General features: G+C 33.2%; 1 protein-coding gene across 2 annotated transcripts in view; it reads right to left on the bottom strand.

Moving 5' to 3' along the window:
• The window catches only part of Iqcb1 (IQ motif containing B1), a 59,770-nt gene that overhangs the window by 33,043 nt on the left and 4,652 nt on the right, over positions 1-22,075 (bottom strand). For both annotated transcript variants that reach the window (XM_050122357.1, XM_050122358.1), the window contains exons 5-10: positions 19,699-19,828; positions 11,172-11,265; positions 7,707-7,806; positions 4,337-4,515; positions 2,255-2,364; positions 632-741 (exon numbers count right to left, since the gene is read on the bottom strand). In XM_050122357.1, coding sequence (XP_049978314.1) covers positions 632-741; positions 2,255-2,364; positions 4,337-4,515; positions 7,707-7,806; positions 11,172-11,265; positions 19,699-19,828 — 723 coding nt within the window. The remainder of the gene's footprint in view (positions 1-631; positions 742-2,254; positions 2,365-4,336; positions 4,516-7,706; positions 7,807-11,171; positions 11,266-19,698; positions 19,829-22,075) is intronic.

Genomic DNA, 22,075 nt, shown 5'->3' with positions numbered 1-22,075 from the left:
TATAGTTCTTTCTGTAACCTTTAAGAATGTAGCTAGGCTAGTTAAATCAGAATGTGACCCATATCTTCAATATTTCATTTTTCAGAGTACAACTGAAGTAGGGATCAGTAGTTTGTCAAATCTAAAGGATCACATCTACTCATGCCATATTTACTCAGGAATAGTTGATTACCATCTTTAATCTTTATATATATTATCATAATTATATATGAGCAATTATGAGAACTGTTGGTTTTGAGAATTTAAAAATATAAATATCACTGGCTCTCTCTTAAGGCTTGGCCCACAAATCTGGACAGGAAATGGATAGGACTGAGTATTGGATTCCATCAGATTTGTCATATTATGCCCTTTGTTCTGAAAGGATATCTGGTTACTTGAGCGTTGATACTCAGTAACACTATGGAACCGAATAAAGACAAGAATAAAACAAAAACATTAGGAAAGGGAAAAAAAAAAAAGGAAAAAAAACCCCAAAGCAATAACCCCCTCCCCGTGGTTACCTGTGGTCTGGTAACACTCTCATATATTTTTTTTTCTTTTTTTGGGGGGAAGAGGGTGGAAAATTACAAATTTACATGCAAACCCAGACCATCATTTTAATCAAAATTGTTTTGTTTGGTTTTTCTACCTGAAACTCCTCTGCAAAGCAATCACAGCAGACGGAAGCTTCTTTAATCTCTTTCTGGTCTGGAAACCTTTCCAATAGGCTTGAATCAAGCAAGCTGCTTTATGTAGTTTCTGAAATTATATATCAGAAATAATTTTGATATGTCTCTAGAAAAGCCTTTTTGAGAAATATATCCCTTAAAATACAAGGCCAGGGTAAGGTTTAATCTTCACCTCTAAACAGATGGGTAGCAGGAAACATTAAGCTCATGAGGCCCAGAATGTCCAAGAATATCACACCTGTTCAACTAGGGTAATATCTAGAACATATTCAAAATAGTCTAGTTAGCTCCAAATTCTCTCTCTAATATCACTTCCTTTTCAAGGATTTAAAGTCCTTCCTAATCTTTGGACCTAATGTCTTCTGGTTGGTTGCTTGTGGGGTTTTGAAACTAAATCTTGTCAAGCAACCCATGAGAACTAAAATTATGACTCTTCTGTCCTAGCCTCTTGAGTACTGGGATTAAAGCTGTGTGTCTCCATGCCCAGGGAGCTAACTTATTAATGTTTATATTTAGTATTTTTAAAAGATTTGTTTTTATTATTTTTAATTATGTGTGTGTGTTTGTAGCTATGTGCACACCTGCTGAGGCCAAAGGCTTCAGATTCCCCTGAAATTGGAGGTGCAGGCTTTTGTGAGCCATCTAACATGGGCGCTGGCAACAGAACTTGTCCTTTGCAGGAGCAGTACACACTCTTAGCTGTTGAGCCACCACTCCAATTCATTCAGTATTAACCAACTTTATTAGGCTTAAGCTGTATAAGCTCCTTGACTATTTGTGGTTAGTTATGCAAATATGTTTTAATTCTAAGCTTTTAGGATGCTGTTTTGAGGCTGTCCACCATACGAATGTTTTGAAAGTAGTCTATGGAAGTAAAGAATTCTTTTCCTTTATTTTCTTCCATATAAATGTCTCCCTTCATCCTCCTGCCTAAACTGGACTTCCTTCCAATTACCTTTTGGTTTTGGATTTTAGGTAAATAATAATCTCATTTCCTTTTACTATAAAAATATCTTTTATTATTTTAGATTCCATTTTCCATATATATTTTAAGGCCTTACCTGAAAATATTCAAAGTGTATGCCTTTTTCTATAGAAGTAAGTTACCTAAAGCCTCCATTTTGAGTATATGTTGAAGAAGAATGATAAAATAAAATTTGTCATGCCTCAAACATAACTTATTAATATAATTTTATGTAAAGATAAAAATATATTATTTTGTATCAATGAATAAGGCAGCTTACCATAGGTGGACATATATACAGTTTGCTATAATGAGAGATATTTTTAAAGCAAATAAAATTTAAATAGCTTATAGATAAATGAGTAAATAAACATGGGATTTCATGAGATATTTTGAAAAAATTAACCTGCTCAAATCTATAAACAGATATAAAAGGGAGACTGAAATTGTGTTTATGGAAAGACGGAATGATACAATACAATGAAAATATTAAAAGATTTCTATCATCTAGGGATAACATTTTGTTTAAAGTGTTAAGAGAAGGAAATTGAGGCATATTTAAGGAGAACTGAGGTTCAATACAGTTATCAAATATCACACAAATTATTTTTTATAATACCTGTTCTTCTACTTCCTGATGGACTTTAGGGGTTAAAAGACCAACCAGCTGTCTAAGTTCTCGACTAAATTCTGTCATATTTTCCTGTTTATTTAGCAGACTTGTGAGTCCTAAAATATAATAACAAGACAAAACAATTATCAATAAAGATTTTGTTATCTAAGTAGAAAATGAATAAATATAACAACATAATTATATATATCATTTTCTTTTTATCAAACACTTCTATGTTGTGGTCTTTACAATCTTCCTCTGTTCTGAGAATTTTTATTTTCCTGACTTGTGAAATCTGAATGTAAAAATATGTTTAAATAATTTCTTTATTAAATAAGGCAGTAGGATCACTGAAGTAAGTCAGAGTAGAGAGAATTTGTTTTCCTTTCAACGCAAAAACCTTAAACTAAAACATTCTTAAGAAGTTATTGTAAGCACATACTCTGTATATGTCTACCTTGTGGAAGCACTTCAGCAGGTATTATTAGTCACTATTAATTAAAGAAAAAACTTATTACACTAACATTTATAAGTTGGACATAAGCCAAGAGGTTTCTGAACAATACAGAAATGTTATAACATGGGCCACTGCATTTTAATTCCAAAATAGTAAGTAGTCATAAAAGGGACAAAGTAACTTTTGTATCCAAAGCATGTTGGAATTATGTGTGATATAATAAACATAAATAAGCAAATAAAATTGTCTTGCAGTATACATTTGGGGCTGCCATCATATGGATCTTTGCCTGTGTTCTTTAAGATCCAAGCTTTCAGAAGCACTTACAATTGCAAAATACCTTGGTAAACTTGAGTAAATTCTACTGTTGCAATTTTATCATTCAAAGAAATGAACAGGGATTAAGGTAAAATTCAAATTTCTTGCTTTTGTTCTTTTTGGGGGGGCTAGGGGAAGGGTGTTGAGACAGGGTCTCATAATGTTCTGGCTGTTCTGGAATTCACTATGTATACCAGGCTGGCCTCAGGCTCAAAGGCTGGAAATAAAGGCATGCACCCCCAGGCCTGGCATGAACACTCGCATTTCTGGAGAACTCTAGCTGCAAATTCGAAAATGTATGCTTGGCATAATAATAACTAGAGGTCTACTAGTGGTGCTTATTCTAGCTTTTTTCTTATAATATATAAAATAATTAAAAAGGCAATAGTAATTACAGCTATAAGGAAAGTTACTAATGTTCCTTTTGAATCACCAAGAATGATTAAGGTCTATTCTAATCGATTAGTAATTAAGTAGATCCTAAAAATTTTAAAAGTCCCATGTGCCATCCTATATTAAACATATTTAATGAAATAAAAACCAATATTTTACTATACTGAATATAAATATATTGGTTAACAAAGAAATAACATAAAGCTAACATAATTTTGGCAGAGAGTTGGAAAACTAAAATCTAAGTAATCTTGAGTAAATTACCTAATTTTTCCAAGTCTCTTATTTCATATCTATATGTAAGGATAGGAATACCCAATATACCAAAGGAGTATTATAAAAAAAATTAAAGAATGTAAAATAGTATCTTGCAGTCAGTGTTCAATTAAATGAATACTCTCACACAAGAATGGTAGTTAATAATGAATTTATTTACTCTCAAGATTTGACTTTTTAATCATATGTGTTTGAGTATGAAATATAGGTATATTTTGTTGTTGGTAGTGTTTTGTTTTTTTAGTAAAGGCAGTGAAATAGTAAGATATCAATTATTAATTGATAATAATGCAGTTCTATTTTCTTCTCTAAAGGTATTAATTATTAACTGATAATAATGCACACTTCTACTTTCTTCTCTAGTAAGTTCTGATAAGGTCACAGACATCTTTGGTCATTATTTTACTATACTATTTGGTATACCCAATATAAACAACTTTGTCAGAGAGAGAGAGTAAATATTTATTATAACCCATCAACAAAATATGCATACTATCTGTTGATAATATAGAGACATCTATTTTAAAGTTTGTCTTCACAGTTGAGTTACTAACTTTTCAAAATATAAAAATTTTGCCATTTATAAACTGCCAATATATTTTTGTCCTTGAGACTACCAAGAGAAGAAAATACATATGACCTACCTTTGTAGCAAGCACTTAGTCTCAGTAAAATCAAAATTTCCTGATGAGATTCAGCTAGCACTAGGAGGAGCTTTGTAGCAATACTTCTTAAGACTGGACTAGGAGTTGATAAAAGCTTGAAAAGAATTTCATCTAAAATAGAATGCAGGATTTTTCCTTCTATTTTCAGTAAATCACCACTAATAGGACAGAAAAAAAGTACTATTACTAGTTAATACATGATTATCACAACAAATTTAAAATAAAGCATTTAGTAACTCGAATGACTGTGTGTGGCCTGATCCACGGAGATAGCCACTTTTTAAAGAATATAACTTGGTTCTAAGAATTTAGACTATAGCATATTAAGTCAATTCACATTTCTGATTTCATACTGTAGGCAGAGGACCATATTAGGTACAACAAAGAATCCAAAGTAGATGAAGTTCCCCTCTTTCCTCACAGAGAAACTTATTATCAAATTGAATATAAAAAACCTGTAAGATTAATTGCTTCAAAAGCTTCAAGGTGACAAATCACAAGACTGCAGTTAAGATTCAATAATTTAATGAAACACAAAATTATGTGCTTAATTTATAAAGAGCATTTTACTTCTACTGGCATTTCTTTATTATCATTTTACAATACTGTGGTGAGCTTCAACTAACTTGTTGAGTTTATGAGCATAAAGTTGTTCATATTATTACTTTGTGTTTTTGTTTTTGTTTGTTTTTTAAGACAGGGTTTCTCTGTGTAGCTTTGGTGCCTGTCCTAGAACCAGTTCTTGTAGACCAGGCTGGCCTCAAACTCAGAGATCTGATTGCCTTTGTCTCCCAAGTGCTGGGATTAAAGGTGTGCGGCACCTGGGCCCAGCTTCCTTAGTGATTTTTTTTAATGACAGTAAATGATGTTATCCTTCTCAATTTTAACATTAATTGTTGGCAGTTCTTCTATTTCTTTCCTGATCACTCTTGGAGGCTCATTTCATTCATCTCAGATTCAACTTATGGTTTCACTTACTTTCTCTGTTGTTTTCGTTGACTTTATTGATGTTGATTATTGCTTTCATGTTTATTGTTTTCCCTTCTTTGGCTTAGGGCTTACTATTCCCATATTTTTCTAGTTTACTTAAAGCAGAATTGATATAATGATTTGAGATTTTTCTTTCCCAATATAGATATTCCATATAAAATTTCTAAGTATTGTTTAAGATGTACCTCAGAAATTCTTTTCACCTGTTTTAGAAATAATTTCTAATTTTACTTTTGATTTCTTCTGTTCTGTAGGTTATTTAGGTATATACCATTTCTTACATTATTTGTAGACTTTTCAGATATCTACTCACTCATTTCTACCAGATTCCAACTTTTCAACAACATTTTGTTATTTAAATCCTTTTAAGTTTATCGAGAGGTGTTTACAGGCACTGGATATGACTTTTTAAAAATGTTCCCCTTGACTTTGAAAGAAGCGTGTAGATTTTTACATACATGAGCTGATTGGCACTCCACTAAATTTTTGAAAAGAACCCTCTGCTGATCTCTCATAAAGCTTTTTTCTAGTGTTCTGCCTTGTGAACTTTAGTCATCTTGCTTTCCTCTACATTTCCCACTTCATTTCTTTAAATCAAGTTTTCCAGTTACACCACATTCTAAAAATTTGTACTAAGAATAGTTGGGATCTTGAAAGTACTCCAAAGGCTCCTGTGTGAAAAACTCAGTCTCAAGGAAGGAGTTATTTGGAATGGAACTGCTGGAATGTTTAAGGGGAAGGACATACTGCACGTTCTTTTCTCTCTCTTCAACTTCCTGGTAATAAGGTAAGCACTTTGCCCTGCCAGCTGTTTTCATTGTGTATAATGTTTCACTTACAGACTCAAAACCATTGAGCAAATAAATAATCATGTAGTGGAGCCTCCAAAATCATGAGCCAAAATAAACCTTTTCTTTTATAAATCTGTTATCTTGGGTTTTCTTACAATGCCAGAAAACTCCAACCTTAGTTACATTCTTTTTCCCCCTTCTGAGCTCTTATTCATACATTGAGTCATGTTCAGTTTATTAAGAATTGATCCTTCATGAGTTGTCTTTTTCTTTTCCTCCATTAATCAAGTAAATTCATCTCTATAATTCTATTTTAATCCAAAGTGGAAATAAAGGTCTAGGTGATTTTAATTAACTAAAAAAATCTATGCCCTATTACCAGTGCTAAGATTTTATCATTTTACTTGAATTGCTATGGTCATTTGTTTGTTTATTATTTGCATTTTGGGGCAACAAATTTAGGATATTTAACAGCCAAGGCAAGTGCCCCACCACAAGGATACCTCCCTAGTCTTCCAATTGTCTTCTTTGTCTAGAGCAGTGGTTCTCAGCACAATGGTTGTGACAAACTTTAGGAGTCGAATATCTGCTATCCTGCATATCAGATATCTACATTATGATTCATAACAGAGGCAAAATTAGTTATGAAGAAGCAATAAAATAATTTTATGGTTGGGGTCATCACAACATAAGGAACTGTATTAAAGGGTTGTAGCATTAGGAAGGTTGAGAACCACTGGTCTAGAGTTTTGTCATTATTAACCAGAATAATAAAACTGAAATGCAATCAGACCTTATTCATCTACTTAAATAAAATCTTCAATGGTCCCCATTGCCTACAGGATATGACTGTTTTCTTAACATATCAATTTTTCATAATGTAAGTCTCTTCAAAATTTACTGGACACATCAGATACTGAACTTAAAATCCCAGCAAGATGAATCTTTTCAACTTTTTACCCTCAGCATAATGTTTCTTACTTATCTCTGACTTTTGTTTATGTTGGCATCTTTTTCCTTCTCCTCATCCGCCCTTTAAAACTTATCTTTAAAGTTTCACCTCAGGTTTAAACTTCTCCAGGATGTATCTTCACTCAGTTTGGCTTAGAAGCAACTCAATACTTTTGGATAAATTTTAACATTGCAAACTCATACACAAAAATATGTTTGTCTCAATAGTCACTCATTGAAAACAAGATTCATATTTGAATAAGTATTGTAAATATAAGGAGAAACAGAATAATCATGACACATAGTAGCCAATGAATAAACCCATACATGAATGAAATAATGAATAATTTCACTATGCATATTTTTACTATGATCCTAATATTTTTTTTTTAGGTATCACATCAATTCTCTTTTCTAAGCCTAAGATTTTCTAGAGCTCTGACGTAACAATTTGATAACAAATTTCTAGTCTTTTGCACTATCTTATACTAACTTTTTCTAAAAGTCAATCAATCATAAAAGACCTTAAATTTCATGTACAAGTCATATGTAGAAGATTGACAAATTGTAATAAAATCTGTAATGTTTATGATGTAAAGTTGTGTAAATTAAGTCACCTGTTGATCTGTAGTATATTCTGTAGCAGAGTCATGACTGTAGCTCCTATATGAACATTGTCAGTTTGCAGTAAGTGTAAGAAATGATCACTCTGCAGTACTAAAAGAACAGGGAGAAAAAGAAATGTTAAAGATTCTAATAATAACCTAAGTAAGAGTTTGTCTTTTAAAAATCAAATCAACTCATGATCATTTCTGTTAAAATTTTGGCAGTGAAAGGCCTATAATAAATATTTTTATAGATTCAGGCAGTTTTAAATGGTCATAAAGTTAAGAGTCATTCCATTTTAAAGAAGTTAGTTATAGTCAAAGGGGCATCTATAAATATCAAGCTAATTTAATATTACTTCCTTTAAGCTAAAAATATCTCCTAAATCTGAGTCTTTTTTCTAGCAATGAGTTTTATTAAATAATAAAACACTGAATAATTTTTTTTCTAGGTTTCAAAGTTTTAGTCTCTGATTAGCCAGTTACAAAAATTTGGTGCTCAGTGCATACGCAAGTTGCTTAATTTTAACCTCTGTCTAGAAAGCTGATGACACAAGCTAGAGTCATCAGAGAGATAGCCACAATTGAGAAAATGCCTCAGTAAGATCAGGCTGTTAGCAAGCCTGTAGGGCATTTTTTATTTTAAATTAGTGATAGATATGGGAAGTCTTAGTCCATTGTGAGTGGAGCTACCTCTGGTGGTTCTGGCTTCTATTAGAAAGGAGGTTGAGCAAGCCATGGAGAGCATGCATACCAGTAAGCGGCTTTCCTCCATGACCTCTGCATTGGTCTCTGCCTCCAGATTCTTGTCCTGTTTGAGTTTCTGTCCTGATTCCTTCAGTGATGTACAATGATGTGGAAGTGCAATGCAAATAAAACCTTTCCTTCCCAAGTTGCTATTGCTAGTGGTATTTCAGCACAGCAACAGTAACCCTAACTAAGACAATCTCCCATAATCTCCATTTCTTCACCAAACTAAAAATTATTAGTATTCTTATAGCAGGCTAAGGCAAAATGTGTTAGAAGAGACTGTTCCCAATAAATATCAGTCTCTGTTCCCTACATCAGTTGAGCACAAGGATAATTAAAAGTGAGATCAGATATGTTGCAAGCTTGCCCTGTTAACACCACCTTAGCTTACATAAAAATAACTTTTTTCTTTCCTTTTCTATTTCCTGAAATATCAGATTTGCTTTTTCTCATACCAACTTCTGTTCTTCATATATATTTAAAGCTAAATTATTATTTATCATTTTTAACAACTTAAAAAAACATACTTCTATATTTTACAAATTGTTACCTAAGTAGTAAAAAAATCTGTAACTACAATAGGTGTATTTTCTATTTGTCATATTTTAGTAATAACTCTAGAAGTATCCAGGATTTACTAAAATCATATGACAACTAGTTCATAAACTTTTCTTTTTCTCTGTTCTAAAATGCTGTGATGAAGTAAAATACTAAGGAGTTACTGCATTTTGTCTTTATACTATTTGCCGTGTAATTCCTTAGCTTCAAAGTAGATGAGTAACTCCTACTCCATTACCACATTCACAAAAGGGCCTATTTATTTAATTTTTGTAACAAAAGTTTCAAAGACACCTAAAAGCAGACAAAATAATGTAATAAATCCTCATGAGCCAGTCAATTTTAAATATCAATTAAACATCAAGAGATAATAAAGGTTATCTCTTAATTTTATCAAGAAGCCAGACAAGTGTTCCAATCTCTAAGTGTTTTGTGAATTTTTAAATTTCTTTCAGTCAAGATTCAAATAAGATCCATGGAACATGATTACGTTTCAAATTTAAAATGACCCATTATTCTTCCATTTTTATTTTCTTTGTGATTTATTCAAAAAATAAAATCATGTAAATTGTCCTCTGACAGGTTTGATTCTCTATTGCATTCCTGGAGTATAATTTTTTTCTCAATTGGTAGATGGCGTTAGAGGATGGAAATGAAACATATATTTTATCTGTGATGTTATGATAATCCAGTTGTCTCTCTTTTTAAGGTGTTGTAGGCATAGGTAGGTAATTACTAAATCTGTTCATTCATGAGGGATTGCAAAATAGGTGGTACTCTTTCATGCTTTCATTTATTAGCTGAAATACTTTCACAAAGAGAAAATTTATATTGATGTATATTGACAGAATAAAAGATTCTTCATTTTACAGTTTTAAAACAATACATTAGTCCTCTGGTTGACTTCAATGGTAACATTTGGTGATTAAGTTCACTGCACTTATTATTCTTATTATAGCTCAACTATTCTTTATTCAGCTAGTAGAAGCCTCTTAAACTAAAATAAAAATTTCTCTCTTTATCTGCTGAGCCATTTTACCATTCCTAGTAGAGGCCTCTTTACGTTGGCTTTTCAGTCCTTTTAATCCTGATGAATTTTAAATGTTTCTTTTACATCTCATATTCAAGACACTTCAAATTCACTTCTTTACTTCTATCCCAGGTCTGGAGGGCAGTAATTTCTTCAAAGGTGTAAAACATTTTATAGGGAAAAAATTATTAAAAACTCCATTTCAATGTATATTTTTTGCACAATAATTTTATAAACATTTAACAAGTTTTGATACCTACATTATGGTTTCATATTAACCCTAGACACACTATCATTTTTATCACAGTTCTTTTCAAAAAGGGATATGGCATTTAAAAAAATTATTTAAGTATTTTCTTTCTCCTTTATATCTAGTCCTAAGTACTTTATATTTTTTTTAGTTAAACAGTCTTTAAACTGGAGATTTTTAACAATAGTAGACATATAAAAGGAAAGAGATAATATTTTTTAAATAGAGTATTTAGATGTTCACTTAGCTATATGGCTACCAAAAGTGTCTGTTAAAACAATTGAAAGTAGTTGCCTTTAGAAAACTGAAAATGGTATGGATTATACATCCAAGGAATGTGTTTTTTAACACTTAAAGAACTATGTGGCTCTTTAATGCATGAATAATTCTAAAAGTAGAATTAAAGATTCAAGAATTACTACCTGGAAAAATATTCCAAGGTGCTGCACTTATGTAAAGTGAAATTTTTTAAAGACTAAGAATTGTGCCATGATTATTGGGATTACTTTTTTAGTCTTAAGACAATATAAAATTAACACATATTTATACTTTTCAATGAAAACAAAATATCCAATAAAATACCTTTGAAGTTTAATAAAATTTAGTAAATTAGGATATAAGCCTATCCTTACCTGAATAGCTAGAGTATGAGTGAAAACGATTTACTCTGTACACGTAGATTTCTTTAGAAAGATAAATCTAAAGTTAAATTTATAACACTACTATAATTTTAAAAAATTACTTTCCTAAACTGTCAAATGATTAATATGTCAGATTTACTAATCAGAAAAGTTAAGGTCAAAGTTATACTTTAGCTTTAACTTGGCATTTAAAAAGGCAATGCTGTAAGACTGTTGTTTATATTAAAGTTATTGTTTTTCCCTCTTACCATTCTGTATGAGTTGAGTATGACCTCCCAATAGCCAGAAGAGAGAATCAGTCACAATTTGGAAAAAATGTAGTAATTTATCTTTTTCTTCACCCTTAATACAAAAGTAAAAACAATTCAGTTTTCTATAATCTACCTTACATTGTAAACAGAAGGAAAAAGAAAAGACATCTCTCAGAGTAGTCAGCAGACTTTATTTCCAGATGTAACAGCTACTGACAAAGTTCCCAAACTTGTAGTGCTTTGTTTCTTCATTTGTAAAGGCAATGGTTGCAGTATATAAATGCTCTACCACGCAGAGACAAAACAAAATTACCGAAGTACTAAACAAAATAAGTAGCCTTTACTTTGTAAGTAGCTCCAAAGTAATGAGCTCAAAAATAGACTAATATTTACTCAAAGTAATAGAATCACATATTGATACACTACACCTCCTTAATGTTTGATATGCTTCAGAATGACTTGTGGAACTTCTAAAATAACCCTATGCACAAGTCCAAATATATATAATCTCAACCTCCAAAGCTAAAGTCTAGACATCTGTATTTTCAAAAGTTAGATGAGTGACTTCATTTACAGCCAGGGTTAAAAACCATAGCAATATGAAAATGTAACCGTGCAAGGCATTAATAGAACTTTTCAGTTCCATTTTCTATCCTAAGACTTTATGAGAACAGAGAGTATACCAATACTCCCCATTATAACTCACTGTCTACAATTTTCATGGACAGGAAATGTTCCATTAATATATACTAAGCAAATAAACAATGCTTTTTTTGCTGAATCTATTCTTATGAAAAGGTAGTAAGAGTGCCACAACAGGAGATAAAACATGTTCCATTGACTATGTCTATCGACTCCATATAACTTTAATGTAAAGTTGTATAAGTGTCTCTAAACCCATCCAGGTCAAGAACATTTCCACTACAGCATCAAGCTAATAACAACAGTTAACAAACCACCTGTTAATTTAATTATAACAACTGTCTTTCCTATAAAACTACCAAACATAAAAAATGCCACATTAGACGGACACATCTTGGTCAAGTAAACATCCTTTTCCAATTTCATCCAAAGATACAATGAGAAAGTGCATCAAAGATCTTGTCACTCTCAAAGGGTCATGTATTTCAAGATGTTCAAAGTTTACTTTAAAGCCTGTTAGATAATATCAACCATTAATTTACAGTTCCTGACAAAACTTGCTCTTGAATCACTTCAAAGTTCTTGAATAAGTATTTTTCTTTTCTGATACAGATATTTAAAACTAGTGTGTAGCTTGGGCCAGAACATCTAAGATACATCCTACTATGTTATATGCTACCCACTTACTATCAAATTCTTAAAAATTTGCTTGGGAACTCAAAAATAGACTAATATTTACTCAAGATTCTGTGACTATTGTGTTAAGTCCTCTACTAATAATATATTTTTTTTTAATATTTGGGCCAGCCTATTGTCCATATTGTTGCATTTCTCATTTAATTCCATTCTTTTTGTTTATAAGATGTATTTAATAGGTATATTTTTGTCTGCATGTATGCATCCAATCAATGCCTCAGGAGGCCAGAAGAGGTAGTCAGATTTCCTGGATCTGAAGTTTTATATGGTTGTGAGTTACTATGTGGGTGCTGAGAATCGAACCCAGGTCCTCTGGAAAAGCAGTCAATGCTCTTAACTACTAAGCCATCTCTCCAGCTCTTTAGTTCCACTCTTGTGATTTTTTATCTAATGTTTTGAAATAAAAATACATTAGTTTTCGATAGTCCATAAGAAATAGCTAAGATCTTATTAGCTTGACAATTATTTAGGTTCAAGGCAGTATCTACTTTTCATGAAATCAGTGCTCTAAAATGGAACTTAATGTAACAGTGGGTATTATGAACCGTGTCTTCCAAATTTCATATGCTGATGTCTTAACCCCAATGTGATATTTGTGGGAGCATGAAATCATGAGGATAGTGCCTTCTTGATAAATTTAGTGCCCTTGTAAGATTACCCTGCCCCATGACAAAGACCACGTGAACACAAGCCACATAGCCACTTCTATCTGCCAGTCACAAATTTGGTCCCACCAGTAACTAAATCTGTCTGTCTTATTTCTGTACTTCCCAGCATCCAAAATTGCCAAACAAAAAAGTCCATTTTTTCTTAAACTAAACAGCCTACCCTATTATAATAGCCTAAACTGACCATGACACTGATGAGTTCTCTCCATAGGTTACAAAAGTTGTGAATGTATTCAAGTCTAATACAGCATTAAGTAGGTCCAAAGGTATATTCTGCCACGAACTCTTCCAAGGAAAATGTGTGTTATCCTAATAGATTGAGGGTGGAAGTTAATCAGCAACTTTCATAAGGGACTTACAATGAGAAAACTTAGAGAACTGTTTAAAACTTGATCCTGCCAACCTTCAGACTGGTGCTATTCCAACAACTACACTAGTTCTCAGTCTTTTGAATATAAAATAATACTTTCATCTATCGGCTTCTATAACTGCTAACTTCTTTAAATTAATCCATACATAAGATGTGGGGCACAAACTATTACTGGTTTTGTTTTTGCTAGAGTTCTGTATTTGCTAGAACACTAACACATGTGGTTGTACCCATAACATTCAAGTGTATGTGTGTATCTGTAAAACAGAGGAAAAAAAGCTCAAACAAAACTTCAAACAAAGAAATTCAAGAGTAAGAGACAACCTATTGAATATTTGCAAACTATGTATCTGACAATGGTTTGATGAATAGAATAATGTACAAGGAAGTCAAATAACTGAAAGCAAGAAAGAAAAAAGAATTCCATTTTAAATCTAAAAGGACATTACTCAAAAAGAACACATACAAATGGCCAACAGGTTTATTAGAAAATGCTCAGTATTAATAGTCATCAGGAAAAGGGCAATCAAAATCCTAGTTGGCCATATGGCTATTAGCAAAAAGACAAAAATAACAAGTGCTAGTGAGGATGTGTTTTAAAAAAGAAAATACTTTTGTTACAACAATTACAGAACATTGTGTGGAAGTTCAACAAGATTTATATGTAGTAATTACATTACTAGATTTTTATTTAAAAGAAATTAATATCAATATACATGTTATCCTATTGTTTGTACTACTTTAATGTAAAAAAATGGAAATAACCTAAGGTATCTATCAAATCAATGAATGCACAAATATAATGAAATACTTTTCAGGCATAAAAAGGATGAATTTCTATCATTAGCAACACCATGGATGGAACTAAAGGTTGGTAAGTGAAATAGACCAGGCTAGAAAATTACATACTATATGAATTCATACATACAGAATCTAAAACAAGTTAATCTCATAGAAGTTGAGACTACAATACTGGTTACCAGAGGCTAGGAATAATAGGAGATGATGATAGGGGCTAGTTTAACAATGGGTATTATCTAATATATAGAAATAATTTGAAGTATTTTATAGCACATGGAATGATTATATGCAATCATAAGCTTTTACTTTTATTTTAAAAAGGAGTAATTTTATTTTGAATATTAAAGAGATTAACAAATAGTTTCATTATTCTGACAGTCACACAAACTTAATACTGTTAACAAAGTTGCAAGCTCATATAGTTTCCAACAACTCCTAATTAGCCATTAAGAGAATTATAGACTGGAAGTGGCTCAGGCCCATGGTCTTAAGAGTACTTGATTCAGCAGGATTGCTGAGTTCCATGCCAGACTGAGCTACTCAGTGAATTCTGTGGCAACCAGAACAAGACATTTATTTGCATATATTACATAATTGTGAATGTTATGTGCATAGGAAATAATAGAACAAGCCCATGAGAGACATCAAGAGAGAAAGATGGCTTTTTTTCCATTTGTTCCCCTACCACCTCCTGTTTTTTCCCTGGGAGAGTCTCACTATGCAGCCCATGCAGCTGCCTCAATCTCCTAACTGTTGGAATATAATGTCCATCACTACACCTTGCTAAAAGGTAGGTTTTTTACGAGTGAAGTATTTCCTGGCCATGAGTCATGAATAAACTACTTCTTGTTGGGCATAACACATGCCTCTGATCCTAGCACTCAGGATGCAGAGGCAGGTAGATTTCTGTGAGTTTAAGGCGGCCAACCTCAAAAAACAAAAACACAGAATTCCATCCAGGTCAGCCAGGATTACAGAATGAAACCCTGTCTTAATATTTAAAACAAACAAACAAACAAACAAACAAACAAACAAGCAAAAATGAAAAGTGAAGATGAGAAGATAGTATTAAAATTGGAATCTGAATTCTCTGTTGTGCCATTTTGGGTTAGTTTAGTACAACTGATTGAAAGAGGATTGAAGAAGATGAAGAAATTTTCAACTTCTGCTCTTATTCCTCCCTCAGGGTTAGGACTGAGCACAACAATTAAGGCCTGATTGTGAGCACAGTGGGACAATTTGGAAGATAATCACTTAGGGTCAAGTCAAGCTGTTATGAATCAGCAGATGAGCATACTGGGGCCCTTGTATTGGAGTCCTGTGGAAGAACGGGGAACCGCTGATTAGAGGCTAGAAAGTTTTATGATGGATTTAGTTATCTACAAAGATGGAAACAGAAGTTGCCACTGAAATTTAACATATATATGACTCCACCTTTACAGGCAGCATTGCTAAGTAAACTAATGATTTCTTGTTAGGCAGGCTTCTCTGTTTCTATTGTATACAACACACATGTTCTATACAAGATCTATGAAATATGTATACAGCATAGGTCTTGTAGGGTAACAGACTATTATAAAACCACCCTGCGGCCGGGCGGTGGTGGCGCACGCCTTTAATTCCAGCACTCGGGAGGCAGAGGCAGGCGGATCTCTGTGAGTTCGAGACCATCTGGTCTACAAGAGCTAGTTCCAGGACAGGCTCCAAAACCACAGAGAAACCCTGTCTCGAAAAACAAAAAAAAAAAAAACACCCTGCCCCTGAACCCAGGACTTAGAAATCCCTAACCCCATGACTCAAGGTCAACGGGCAAGCAATACTTTGTGCTGTATTTTTCCACTTGTTCACTGTGCATACTCCAAAGATCCATATGTTGCTGTTTCTGATTCTACTCAGAGGCAGCCACCATTCTGTTTCTTCCCATAAGTATGTGGTGTGACTCTGTGGTATTCCTCGGCTCCTGATTGTCAAGATACCCCTGCACCAGAAAACCCTTTCAGATCTAATAGGATTGGACACTTAAGCGTGGCAGAGCACACGGTCTTCAAAACTTTGCTTCTGTGTGATGAAAAGGTCTTATCACAAAAAAAAAAAAAAAAAAAAAAAAAAAAAAAAAAAAAAAAAAACCCAACCAACCAAACAAACAAAAACCCAGTATGGCATTTGCTGTTGTTCCAAAGTGTAATCACAGATTCCATCTTCAAATTCTGATGTGCTGATGTGGCACTTTACATAAAGTGGACTACTACAAATAGGACATTCTTGGATACTAGAATATTGGTTTCCATAGACAAGAACTGGATTTTGCCTGATTGATAGCTCCTCAATCTAAAGATCTGAAGTAGGTACTTGATAAGGCAAAGAATCAATTCTGTAGTCTATACAACTCAACATCTCTTGTTCTCCTTCAGATTGTTTCCTCCATTCATTCTCTCTCTCCCTCCCCTCCCCACTCCTCCCTCTTCTTTTCCCCCTGCTCCCCGCTTCTCAGATCATATACAATCTTGCTGTCACTTAGTTTTCTTGAGTAATCTAGAACAGGCATTTCTATTCCTTTAGAGTTAACAGCAGGATCTGAAGCTCATCTACTCTGATCTCCATCTTCTGACTTTCTGAGGTCATCTTCACGTTGTGTTCTTTCAGCTAATACAGTTCAACCTCCCAACAGCCCTTCAGTTCTTCCACTTTCATTCTAACTTCTAATAAATGCTCCATAGTACCTAACTTCTCTTTTTTCCTTTGGAGCTCAGCCTGCAAGTCTGAGTTCTGCTTTTAAATGCATTCAGTTGTAGAGCTTGATCTCTTCCTCTATTCTTTTGGCTGTAACATGATGTCCTCTTCACTTTATGAATGAAATTTGAAAGGAATATATGCTCCCCAGACCACATCATCTTGATCTACACAGCAGAACTGGCAATATTCATCATATCTGGACAGGTAGTAAGTTTTAAATTGGACTTTTGACTCATTTTGTGTTTAGGCCACTGTGCAAAGCAACTCAAGTGAATGTATAATACTCCTGGGCAGTCTTGCACTTCACCCTAAAAAGATGTTGATCCAATCCTTGTAAGTGGGAATGAAATGCTAAAGGAAGGTGTAATAGTATGTGCATCCTCTCCAAGAACACAGAAAATTGCCACACTATTAAAGATGTCCAAGAGAAATTATAATGCTCTAGGAAGACAGCTATTATGGAGTAAAGGGGTCATCTATTGTCTTTTCTATCGTGGGGTCTAGGAACAGCAGAAAGCAGCAATGCAACAGCAACAGGGCACTCAAAGGGAAACTATGTGCTTTTTTATAACCATAAAGAAATGGCAAATATCTGAGGAGATAGGTTTGTTTATCCTGATATGAATATTGTATGTAGTATAAAAGTACCAAAAATATTACATCATTCCCTTAAAGTATGTACAACTTTATTATGTGTTGATTAAAAAACAAAATCTAGAGTCTTATTAGCCCGAAGTATCAGAAATTAAATTTGAAACAGCTACAGCAGTCTATAAAGCAGGAAGCTCAAAAGTCTATATGCAAATGTCCACTCAATTTTTGACTTAACTATGCACTTTTGAAAAACAAGCTCTGAGAAGCCTGGGAAAACTATAGCTGGGGATTGAAGGAATTAATAGCAGTCTCATTTCCTGCCAATTGCTGGGCATACAGAGTTTAGAATTCAGGTTACATATTAGACGGTCTGAGCAAACACTTTCCACTTTCATTTAAATCAAAGCACTACATATAAAGATAATTCTCTATACATAAAACTGGAATAAATCTATCCTGAGAAAGGCTAAAAGCAATCCTTTGTATCACCTGATCTGCCAGAATGTAACTGCTTCTCAACAGTCCTTAAAAGAAGGTAAGTGCTCCTGCAATATATCATTTAGAGTCCATAATAAACCAAAACATATTAGACATGTGAAGAAAAAAAATTTTGACCTTAGAAAAAGGGGGGGAAATATAAAGGTAATAGAAGCAAATTCTCAAGTGATTCATGCATAGAGTCTATAAATAAGGGCTTAAAGTGATTACAATAAATATAGTAAAGAATCTACAAGAAATGGATAGAAAGATTATGATATGAAAGAAAAGATTATGAAAACTCTAAAGGGAGAGAAAGAAATCATAATTAAGAAACGCAATACATGAAAACAAATTCCTTAGATTATTAGCAATCATTAGTAATTATTATAATCATTGGATTATTACTAGTAGATTAGATTGAAGAAATAGTCAAATGTTAAGATACACTAATAGAAAGTAACCAAACTAAAGAACACAGCAAGATCAATAGAGGGGAATGCCAGTAAGAATGAAGGCTGAGGCAGGAAGATAAGGAGTTCAAAGTCAGCCTTGTGGCAAATAAAGCCCAATTCACATGAAACCTAGTTCAAAAATACAGAAACAAAACCAAAACCAGAAAAAAGACAGATACAGAGACAGAAATACACAGTTAGAGGAGAATGACTATATGAATAAATCATACGGTATTCTTTAGCTAGCATTTATACATTTTCTAATGTAGGTTTAAATTCTTGGTTGTAATTCTTTGGCTAAAGATGTTTAAATTCACTACTCGTATGTTCAGCCATACATAGCATTAATGAAAGCTATTTGGTCACAATAAAATTAAATTAGAAATTAGTAACAATAAAGTACAAATAAAATCTTCAAATATTTGAAAATTATGCAATATATTTTTCATAAAAGCATAATACATCCAAGAAATACTTGAATTATAAAGATCACCATGTCTGAGTTGAAATATTTTCATAAAGAAGAGGTCTGAAATATGGAACATAAAGTCTACATATCTTCTTTGTCAACACTAGAGATATTCAGAAAAGTCCTGGGCTTAGAGAACAAATGTTCCTCCAATTAAAGAAGGGAATAACAATTAGAAAATTTAAGGAGAGAAGAATATGTTCCAGGAAGATGCCATGGATATAAGCATATATGGGTATTGCCCAAAATTGAGTGGTAAGACAGACTATTCAAAAATCATACAGCATTCTTTAGCTAGTATTTACCAATTTTCTAATGTAGAAATTAAGTTCTCTGTTGTAATTTCTTTGGGGGGGTTAAAGATGTTTAAATTCACTACTCGTATATTTGGCCAGATACAGCATAATTTGATAAATAGCACGGGAAAACTCAGAAAAGACTAGATATGGTGTACATCCTTGTAATCCCAGCACTCAGGAGACATAGGCAGAAGGACTGACACCCTGAAACCTGCAAGGCTACACATTGAGTATGAAGCTATCCTGGGTTATACAGTGAAACCTTGTTTCAGGAAAAAAGAATAAAATTATTGGGGAATAAACATCAAATAAACGCATGCCTTAGCTGCATTGATGAAACATGTTTGTAATCGTCTCCCCAAGATAAGAAAATTTTCGACAGCTGATGGAAGTAATTCCTTGTAAAATTCTTCTCCATCTTCTCCTGGTTCTAAGCCCACACAGCAATGGCTGAAATGAGAGTACAAATTTGCATAAATAATATCAGTTTAATGTTCAAACTTCCATAGGCATTGTGCTTTAATGAAAATCTTAAGTATCATTATTTTGTTGACAAGCCAATTAAAAATTTGCTGGACATTTTTAACTTTTTAGAGAACTAAACTGTGCTATGGACCTTGCTTGCATTCAGTTCCAGGGCTCACATACCCTAAAACCGAATATACTGGCCCTTTAAGAAATGAAAGCCATTAGAGAAGCAACTTCTCTAATCCCAGCACCCTGGGAAGCGGATATTGGCAGATCTCATAGTTGAGTTCAAGGTCAGCCTGACCTACATAGTCAGTTCCCGGTCAGCCAAGTTTACAGAAACCCTGTCTCTGAAATAAAAAATGAACAAACAAAAAGAGAGAAAGGAAGAAGGCACATGAAAAATACGTGTTTACAATAAAGAGAAATGAGATTAGTTTACAGGGAGTTGGCTACAATAAGCCTAAAAGGCAACGAATACCTTGACTGTTTATTTTACATTAATTTTTGTTAATTGATATATTTTAGAAATCTAATAGCAAAAATTTATCTAGGGTGAGATTATCTTCAAGGAACAAAGATAAGAAAACTAAACACTCTAATTTCACACCCAATTCTTCTTCCCAACAGATTGTTTTCTTAAGATCCCCAAATTATCTGCTTGTATATATATTCCTTATATCAAAAGGGAAAACAGTGAAAGTATACCCTAACAGGAACATTTTATGATATACAGAAAGAAAAATAATCCTTTCAGAGAACTGTATCTTCATGAAACTACCCATTACAGCTGCTCCTTGGATATGAGTTGAATATATTAAAAAATACCAATATTAAAAGTAGTTGTAGTCTCATACCAAAAGGGCCTTCAACCCAAAGTAGTATGATAAGTACTACTGTCTAAGTCTTTTCAACAAAAGGTGCAAACACTGGTAAGAATGGCAATTACAAGACAAGCGTGCTAAAAACCTAACTGGCTAATGCTTGCTATCAAGTTTTTACTTTCCATTCAGTTATTAAACTTAACTACTCAGGACAGCTGTATGATAGATGGCATTAACAAAAGAAATAATATTAAACCAATGTTGTCATTACCCAGCATATCCGATCAAAAAATATAGAGGCACTTATTTACTTATATTCAACCAATACTGAAATAATTAATCTTGAAAATTAAAGTATAAAAGAGTATTACATAGATTTATCAAATTTTTGTAACTGTGTACTTTGAATTGGGCCTTTATGTAATAACAAAGTAGAAGTAAACAGTTTAGAAAGTTAGGATCTAATACAAGACAGTATAAATATGAAAAAAAATCTCTCCTGTAGGGACAGTTTATTTAAAATCAAATGGAAAGGGACTGGAGAGATGGCTCAGTAGTTCAGAGACCTTGCTGCTCTTACAAGTGAAATTTGAATGAAATTTGGGCCCTGGCAATGCTGAAGCATGCATGGGCAGCCCTTCTATGGTAGTTCTGTTGATCATGTTCATATTTGGTTTCATAGTCTGAGTTGATGAGACTCATCAGGTAGGGCACCAGACCTCATTACAGATGGCTGTTAGCCACCATGTGGTTGCTGGGAATTGAACTCTGGAACTCAGGACCTTGGGAAGAGCAAGAAGAGCAAGCAGTGCTCTTAACTGCTGAGCCGTCTCTCCAGCTTTTGCAAGTACCAGAGTTTAAATCCCAGAACCCACATCTGACAGATTACAACCTGATATAGATATAAATAATTTGCATTAGTATAGATTTTGCTTTATTGATAGAGATTTAAGGTCAGTTTTGTTATATGTATATGTATTTCTGATCTTTATTAAGGTATTGTGATTGTGTAGTTCATTTAAAAATGTAATGTATATAGATTGTTAATAGATAATCATAATAGTCAAGTTTGTAGTTATAAGCGCACCTTGGGGTGCTTACACACATTATTAGAAATGGGCTAGTCCAGGTGCGAGAGTTAGCCGAGAAGAGAGACTGGATATAATGGGCAAGCAGTGTTTAAATGAATACAGTTTGTGTGTTGTTATTTTGGGCATAAGCTAGCCAGGCAGCTGGGGTGCTGGGGACGCAGCCCCGCCACACTTATTTCAACAACAACCATCTGTAACTTCAGCTCTAGGGTATCCAATGTGTTGTTCTGGCCTCTTTGGGCACCTACACGCATGTGCACATACCCATACATAGACATCAACATATACACAAAATAAAAATAAGAAATTTCTTA

Source organism: Alexandromys fortis, unplaced genomic scaffold (genome assembly GCF_014885135.2).
Source record: "Alexandromys fortis isolate MF-2015 unplaced genomic scaffold, M_Fortis_MF-2015_v1.1 scaffold_187, whole genome shotgun sequence".
In the NCBI taxonomy this organism is placed as follows: Eukaryota; Metazoa; Chordata; class Mammalia; order Rodentia; family Cricetidae; genus Alexandromys; species Alexandromys fortis.
The sequence above is the reverse complement of the archived record's forward strand: the minus strand, read 5'-3'. Positions and strand labels throughout refer to the sequence as shown.